General features: G+C 48.9%; 1 protein-coding gene across 1 annotated transcript in view; it reads left to right on the forward strand.

Moving 5' to 3' along the window:
* The first annotated feature begins 5371 nt into the window (after positions 1-5371).
* Positions 5372-8846, forward strand: part of BSX (brain specific homeobox) — a 3602-nt gene continuing 127 nt past the window's right edge. Inside the window, exons 1-3 of the mRNA XM_077763054.1 lie at positions 5372-5633; positions 7581-7777; positions 8728-8846. The exon at positions 8728-8846 is cut by the window's right edge and continues 127 nt beyond it. Of these exons, the coding sequence (XP_077619180.1) occupies positions 5372-5633; positions 7581-7777; positions 8728-8846 (578 nt within the window). The remainder of the gene's footprint in view (positions 5634-7580; positions 7778-8727) is intronic.

Genomic DNA, 8846 nt, shown 5'->3' on the forward strand with positions numbered 1-8846 from the left:
CAGTTTTAGATGAGGCTGACATGAAAGAGAAAAGGATTGTTTAATTATTTGCTCCCCGAAAAATATGTCTTTTCTCTCTTGGAATTCATAATTCTTCAGCTGAAACCATGAGCGGGAACTCTATCAGGTCCTGTGGGTTGGGTGGGGGGAAATGCATTTGATCTTTATTTTTATTTATTTTTTGCTCAGGGTAGTGTGCAGGATCCTGTTTTATATGTCAGCTGGGCATACAGCTCCAGCTTGCTGGATCTGGGTGACAGATTTTAGTCAAATGAGAATCAACAAATATAATGTGAGTACATTTATTTAATCTCCTAAAGCTTGGGGAAAGCTTGGGAAGGTGTGTAGTGAGTAGCCTGGCATATAGTAGATGTTCAGTCAATACTCACAATAATCATATATAATGCATGGGTAAAAGGCAGGCCTAAGAAAGTGCTAGGCTGGCTTGAGTCGCTGCTTTCCATTTCAATGTATGTCTACCTACAATGGATAAGGGTAAAAGGATTATGACAATTACTAGCCATGTGCTGTCCAGTAGGTAACCAATAGGCTAACGAGTAGCCACATGTATATGGTTACAGAGCACCTGAAATATGGCTAGTAAAAACAGATGTACAGGAAGTATAAAATACACACTGGATTTTGGAGATCTAGTATTAAAAATATGAAGACATTAATATATTTGTATTGATTAGATGTTGAATAACATTTTTGGTATATTGGAGCTAAATGAAATACATTAATGTGTCACCTGTTTCTTCCTACTTTTTACATGTGACTAGTAGAAAATTTAAAACTACCTATGTGGCTCGCATTATTGGACAGTGCTGGTCTATCCTTTAGATATAGTTATCCAGGCAATGAAACGTCTCTGCTTTTAAGGAGCAAATTGTTTACAAGCTTTCTAAAAATATAACTTTGGGGCACCTGGGTGGCTCAGTTGGTTAAGCATCTGGCTCTTGATTTCACCTCAGGTCATGATCTCACGGTTTGTGGCATCAAGTCCCATCAAGTCTGGCTCTGTGCTGACAGTGTGGAGCCTGCTTGGGATTCTGTCTCTCTCTCTCTCTCTGCCCCCTCCTCCCAAATAAATACATAAGCTTAAAAGTTTAAAAGCTTTTTTTAAATGTTTTAAATTTTGCTTTTTTTTGCTTTCCTTTTTTTTAAAAATTTATTTCTGAGAGAGAGACAGCGTGAGCACAGGAGGGTCAGAGAGAGAGGGAGACACAGAATCTGAAACAGGCTCCAGGCTCTGAGCTAGCTGTTAGCACAGAGCCCAACATGGGGCTTCAACCCACGAACCATGAGATCATGACCTGAGCTGAAGTAGGACACCTAGCAGACTGAGCCACCCAGTTGCCCCTTAACTTTATGTTTTGAGAGACAGAGAGAGAGAGAGCGCTAGTGGAGGAAGGACAGAGAGAGGCAGACACAGAATCTGAATTAGGCTCCAGGCTCTGAGCTGTCAGCACAGAACCCAACGTGAGGCTCAAACTCACTAGATGAGAGATCAAGACCTGAGCTCAAGTCTGATGCTTAACTGACTGAACCACCCAGGTGCCCCAGTAAATAAGCTTTTAAAAAAATAAATAAAAATTGGCTTTTACCCTTTAGGAAGATTGGCCCTAAAAGGGCCAGGACAGGTGGCCTGGAAGTTCTGGAATGCCTCTTCCTTCTCTGGTAGGACAGACCAGAATTAAACCTCATAGAGAGGCTGGACATCTTGGGCACCTCCTTCACCCCAAAGCAGAAGTAGAATGCGCCAGGCCAGAGCCTTGAGGGGAAGGTAGGGAACGAGTTCTGGTAACCTTAGTATTTCTACACTAGAAGCTCAGCTTCTGCTCAGTAGCCCTGCTGCCACCATAGAGAAACTTCTCAGCTTTCCTGACTTTTCAATTTCCCCAAGGGTGTGGGCCATAGCTCTAGAAGGAGTCTGGGGCCAGGACTCAACAGGCGCATTTCCAGGACAAGACCTGCCTGTACAGACTGCCAATTTGCAGGCAGGGCTCAGGCCCTAGATCCTAGAGCCCCCAGCTGTGATTATCAGAGCTTCCTGGGGGAAGGGGTTCTACCTCATGGAAAAGGTGGTGACTGAGGAATCCCTGCCTCCGCCTCCACTTCCAATCCCAGTTCCACCTCTGCGTCTCTGTCCTGTTGTCCCCGTCCCTGTCCCTGGGGCCTGCTTTGGTGTGGGCTGGTGGTACTCTCAGCTACCAAGCTTAGTATCGAGTTTAGTGTCAGTGCAGACAGGGGATGTGGAGGCGGCTTCCAGTGGCAGGGTCTGGGGAAGGGGCAGCAGGCACCGTGTCTGGCCACTAAGGTGGCAAGAAACCCCTGAAGCAGCCCCATAAGCAGGCCAAGGAGATGGACGAGGAAGATAAGGCATTCAAGCAGAAACAGAAAGAGGAGCAGAAGAAACTCGAGGAGCTAAAAGTGAAGGCTGCGGGGCTGAGGGGGGAAGCCCCCTGGCCACAGGAGGAATCAAGAAATCTGGCAAAAAGTAAGCCGTCCCTTGTGCCTGAGGCAATGGTGATCTTTAATTCCATTCCTGTTTAAACATCTGGATTCCCTGCCACAGCATCTGTTGCCACCTATAGCTAGAGTGAAATGTTGTCTTAGATCCTGTTGTAATTTAAGAATAAACTTTTGTAAAAAAGAAATAAAATCAGTCAATCATTAAAAAAAAAAAAAAGAAGAAAGGGGATGTGGAGGAGGAAAGAAAACTCGCAGTCTTGAAGGTCCTACTTCTTTCCATAGCTATTCAGTTTCCTCCCTTCCTCTTTCCCTTCTTACGTCCCTGCGGGGCTGAGGCGAAGGCAGTCTGACTGGATACCTCAGGGAAATGACTTCAACTCTCCCTGGGCCTGCTCAGCGCTGGGCTGCTTGGCTCCGGGCAAAGCTTGTCCCAGCCTGAGCAGAACTAGAGAAAGGGGAGTGTGTCTGTCAGACAGCGGGGCCTGGAAAGCTCTGGGAGAGAGCATGGAGCTGAGTCCTGCTGATGTGAAACAAGGGGGAGGGTAAGGACAGAGCAGGCAGCTTACTGCTCCCCTTCTCTTCTCTGATCCCCAAAACACCCTAGTACATGAGTAAGGCTAAGTTCTGACAAAGGGTTTGCAGTGCCTTGGCTCAAAGGTAACTGTCACCTAAACACATTTTAAACTGCCTCTGCTCCCAAAGGGACATTCACTAGTCTCCTTATTTCTGTTTCCCAGGCTGAAGTTAGTCTCCACCCAGAAATGAGGCTGAAATACGCACCCCCCACCCCCCACCCAAGGCTGGGTGCAAATCTGTGCCAGTCTATATAGGGATGAAGTGCAGGGTGCGTCCAGGCACAGGTAGGTTCTTCACTGAGGCCAGTGTCTGGTTGTGCATCTGCCACACCTTCAGTAGCCACTCAACTCAGCCTTTAGGGTCTTAGGAGACAGCTTGGTTTTCACTTGCTGGGTAGGTTCTCACTGACAGGGAAGTGAGCATGGGTAAAGTATGGACTGTCACCCCCAGTGCCACTTCCCAAGTGTCCTTGGTTTCAGTTCTCCTCTAGCCCTGAGGAAGATAAATAAACAGACCAGGGCTATAGATGAGGAAGGACTCCTGAAAGTCCACTCTTTTCCTTTTCTGCAGCTGCCTGCTCTCGAGTTCTCAGTTATCATTACAATCAGTAAGAAAGAGAAGAGAAAAGAAAAGAAAAGAAAAGAAAAGAAAAGAAAAGAAAAGAAAAGAAAAAAGGCAAGGCAGAAAGAAAGAAAGAAAGAAAGAAAGAAAGAAAGAAAGAAAGAAAGAAAGAAAGAAAGAAAGAAAGAAAAGAAATCATAGCTCAAACTCCAGGACAAAGCATTCTGATTTCGTTTGGATGCCTACTTGCCAAGATCTTATTTTAAAGTTATTTCTCCCCCTTCTTCCCCCTGCTTCTCACTCTTCTCATCTATCTACCATTTACCAGTTCATCCGTATGGAATACGATGCTCCCACTTCCTGGAGCACTGTAGTTTGGGGCCTAATTGATTCTGGTAATTAATTTGTTCTACCTGCTGAATCAGATGGAAATCCTACCCGTGTGCCCAAGGATTAGCACTTGGCTTTCTAACACCTCCTCTAATTATCTAATAGCATGGGTTGTGAGGACTCAGTCTCTATTAAAACACTTTTACTATTAGCAGTAGTGATTGGAATTGTGAGGACGACTATATTTCAACAAATTAGAGCTTAAAAACGGGGAGATGGAAGAGAAGTGGCTTCTTTTAATTTCCCTGAGTTTAACATCAATAATTAGAGCAATTTTCGGAGATGCGAGCCGAAATTACCCCTGCTGTGCTGTAGATGATCACCTTAATTTTAGCAAATTGACTCCAGGGAAATAAATGGGACAGATTAGAAAGAGACAAACAGAAAAACAAAACAAAACAAAACCTCCAAAAACAGAAAGATTGGGAGGGAGGGAAATGAAAAAAAAAAAAAAGGCTGGGAAATAGAACAGGAGACAAAAACCTAGCACAATTACTTGGGGGACTAGGGTGGAAAGGGGTAGAATAGTAGAACTAGGCAGCTGTGTGAGTGGAATGAGGAGGAAGTAATGGAAATCTGAGAAGAGATGGAGACTGGCATTAAGAAGTAGCTCTGGACATACTTACACAGACCAAATTACTTGACTAATGTAGATAAAATTCACACCACCCTCTATAACTGAGGGAAAGAATGTTATGATCATTAACATTTTATGTATTTACCTCGACAGTCCTTCCACGCCTCAGCCATCAGCCTAAGTTTGGTGTAGCGGATGTAGACTTTCCCCCCTCACTTCTTTTCTCCTTTGCTATCATTTCTCTAAAGTTTTAAAACCCAGGGCTGACTGACAAAATAAGTGCCTTATCCCTATTGCTTTGGGGGTCCTTTAAATGCCTTTTGCTCTCTAAAGAGGAACCTGTCGAAAGACAGAGACTTTTTCTTTTTAGCTTTCTTTTTAAATGGCTGAGAGTAAAACAATTCAAATTGAGATCGAGAAACCAACCTGGTAGAGGAGCAAGAACCCGGTCCGCTCCGCTCTCCCCGGGCCTGGCCGGTTGTATTCAGCACCGCGGACAGATCCCCGCCCCGCCCAGAGCCCACCGCACCCTCCCCTCCGCCGCTGGCAGCTTTGCCATTGGCTCTCCCACCTCCCCTCTCGAAGCTGCCAATTCTACACATAGACCCAACCTACCCAGGAGCTTGTCTTCTTGCCTCTCCAGCGCCGGGGGTAGCCCAGGCCTGGGAGAGAGCCGCGGGGTTTCTTAGCCTCGGAGGGTGGTTGTCGGCTTTCAACTAGGTTTGCTGAGACGCTGCCTGTTTCCTACACTTCGTCCTCGGCCCTCGCCCTGTGGCAGGCGCTTGGCTCAAGATGAACCTCAACTTCACCTCCCCTCTACACCCGGCGTCTTCTCAGAGGCCCACGTCCTTCTTCATTGAGGACATCCTGCTGCACAAGCCCAAGCCGCTAAGGGAGATGGCCCCTGACCACTTCGCCAGCTCTCTGGCCTCCCGGGTGCCTCTCTTAGACTATGGCTACCCCCTCATGCCCACACCCACCCTCCTGGCTCCTCACCCCCATCACCCTCTGCATAAGGGAGACCACCACCACCCTTACTTCCTTACCACCTCAGGTAAGTACCAGGGGCTTCAAGGTTTGGGGAGCGGAAGGGCAAGTCTCCCACGACAGACCCTAAGCCTGTGATGGAGCTGAGGAAAGGCCAGAGCTGGTCCAGGCTGGCTTGGCAGCTTCCTGCCCTAAGTGACAGTGGAAGGTTGGGGATATGGCTGAGCTCCCTTGAGGCATGCCAACCCATGGGGGGAACTCATGGTCACTCTGCATTCTTTGTAATGGAGGAAACATTCCTATCCAAGAGGTGACTGGAAGTTTCTGACAATATTCTTGGTGGATAGTGCTCAGTCTCCTTCCTTGTGGTCTTCCTGGCTACTTTAGTCCAGCTCTCAATCCTGATTCTCTGCCTCTCCTTACTCTAAGGGAGACCCCGACCACCCCATGGAACACAACTCAACTTTCCAGCTCATTAGCTCCAAAGGCTCCAGCAAGGCCAGCTCTCTTATCTCAGGCACTGAGCATTCATGGATGCTGCAGGGGCTTAGCAGTGAAAGAGGGTTTGGGACATTTTGAAGACTTGACCTGGAATAGGGGAATAATGATAAGAAAAAAAAGAGGGCAGAAGGAGGAGGAGGGACGCTGTTCCTCTTTAACTCTCTTTACTCCTGAAGTCTAACCCACAATCTTGGGCTCGGCTGCCCTCCTCTGCTCCTGTTGCTGGCTGAGCTGGAGCCCTACGTGCCCCGAAGTATCTTGATTTTCCATGAATAACAAGGATGGGGGGAGGGGCAGCAAAGTGTGGTTGGGACAGGGAGAGGTGAGGAGATAGCCAGATTTTTTTGGGCTGCTCTCTAAAAGGCCACATTCATGCCTTCTTCTCTGGCATTTTCATTCCAGCTAAAATATAATAGTTCAGTGCGTGCAGGTGCAGACTGCTGCCTGGTCTGGGGGAAAGCTGTGGAAACACATGAGACAGTTTGTGAAATGTGGGCTCTGGGGTCTACAACAAAAACTAGAAGTTTTTGTGAGGCAGTAAAACCCAGATTCTGAGGCACTAGGTTGGAAGGGCAATTATAAAAGCTGTGTTGAAGCCTGCATCCCAGTATTGTCTTCAGTACCTGGCCAACGACAGTCTCTTCTGGGTTCCCCCCAAACAGTAGTGGCCAAAGCCCATAATGATGGAACTGATGGTTTTGGTTTTTCCCTGGGATTGGCAGAAACGGATGTCCGTGGCAGCTTACTTGGGGCATCTCAGACATTGTAATGCCTGCGAAGGTCAGGAAAGACAAGAGAAATCTCCCCAGACCTGGTGGGGGTGGAGAAAGCACTTCAGTCCTTCTGCTTAGGGTCTGGGAGAAAGAATGAGGGTCAGATTACAGATCAGGGTCCCCAGTGGGCCCCCAGAACGTGCCAGGCGGGCATTGTCCCTCCGTTCTCCTCTCGAGCTTCTCTTGATGAGAGTTTCGATCTGTTCCCTTTGGTGCAGGGGGGAGAATTCCGGCAGCTCCGGAAAGAGAAAGGTGTTTTTTAGTGAGGTGGGGGAGGCGAGTCCGCATTCACGCCTCTAGTAGCCCAGGAGCAAGGTGGAGTGTCCTCAAGGGTAGGGAAGGGCGGTGGGTGGTCCGAACAGCTACTGGACTAGCAGACGATCGCAAGAAAACTTCGGGAGGCGCCACAGAGGACTGGGAGCTAGCCAACGTTATGGAAGTCTTTCCAGAGACGTTTTTTAAAGCCCCCTGAGTTAAAATTTTTCTTTTCCGTTTTATTCACTGTTGATTGTTTGCATGTCTAGATGGCCTTCCCGATAAAGATCTTCCAGCGCTATTCTTGTGATATTTTATTTCCCCTGCCTTGAGGTTCCTGCGAGAAGGGCCAGCGCAGCTCTGGGGCGACGAGGGGACCAGCGGAGGCACGAGGCAGCGGGAGGTGCTGGGGACCAGGGGAGCGCGGCGGCTGTGGCTCCCGGGTGTCCGCGCTCGACCCACGCCGAGGCTTTTCTCTCTTGCAGGGGTGCCGGTGCCGGCGCTGTTCCCGCACCCCCAGCACAGCGAGCTGCCGGGCAAGCACTGCCGCCGCCGCAAAGCTCGAACGGTTTTCTCAGACTCGCAGCTTTCCGGCCTGGAGAAAAGATTCGAGATCCAGCGCTACCTGTCCACGCCAGAGCGGGTGGAGCTGGCCACGGCCCTCAGCCTGTCCGAGACGCAGGTGGGATGGAGACAGGCGGTTCCGCTCCCCGCGCCCCTCTCCTCTGAACTCCCACCGCCTCTGCGCCCCCCGCGGAGTTCTGGACTGGGAGTGACCCCCAGAATGATCCCCCTCCCTGTCATTCTGGGCTTCTCCAAAGATCCTTAGTAAAGGTACCGACACCTCCAACCTCAGGTCAGACTCCCCGAAACATAATCTCCTCTCTCCAGCGAGCGCTAGACCTGGAAGAGAAACTTCCTGTACGTTTGAGAACCGATCATTCCTGCGCTCCCGTCCCCCCCAACCCTCCCAGCCGGGCGGTAACCCTGGTCAGACGTAAAAATCAGAAACTAGGCCGGTTCTTGTCCTGACAGAAGCTCACACGGGGAAAATTTTTTTCTTACCATTTTAATCTTNTCCAGATGCTATTCACCTGCAACCTTCAAACTCTTTCCTCCACTGCCTCTGTCTCTTATATTCTCTGTACCTGGGAGCCCCGCCAGGCGCCAGTGAGTTTTCTCTCTGATGAGAACCAGCACATTGATTCTCCTCATTCTCTCCAGGAGTCTTGTTGGATCGGGTGTTTAGAGCTATAATCAGGAGAACGGAAGGTAAACACGAAGGAGATTCAGCCACAGAGCACTTACTCCTGGCCATTCTAATTAATAACATCAATTAGATATTAGTATTAACCAGTACTAACTAACCACACCCGTTCGACCTTTACCGTTATTTTGGACAATCACTTCCAGGAGCCTTAGGATGTCTGGTTCTCCTTCAGCCTAAGACCACACCTGCGAGCAGTTCAGGCGTGACTTCACGCAAGGAGGAGACGGTCACAGCTCTTAGATAATTCGTGAATGGGTTGCGGTCCGTCTTCCTAGCCCCCAGCAATGTCTGAGATCTTAAGTAATTATGGGTCTGAAGGGATGACGTGGTTGTCTTTTTTTTTTTCCCCTCTCTGCAATCAGGTGAAAACATGGTTCCAGAACCGGCGGATGAAGCATAAAAAGCAGCTGAGAAAAAGTCAGGATGAACCCAAAGCGCCGGATGGGCTGGAGAGCCCGGAAGGCAGCCCTCGCGGCCCGGA

The sequence above is a fragment of the Crocuta crocuta genome, unplaced genomic scaffold, assembly GCF_008692635.1.
Source record: "Crocuta crocuta isolate KB4526 unplaced genomic scaffold, BGI_CrCroc_1.0 scaffold316, whole genome shotgun sequence".
NCBI lineage: Eukaryota > Metazoa > Chordata > Mammalia > Carnivora > Hyaenidae > Crocuta > Crocuta crocuta.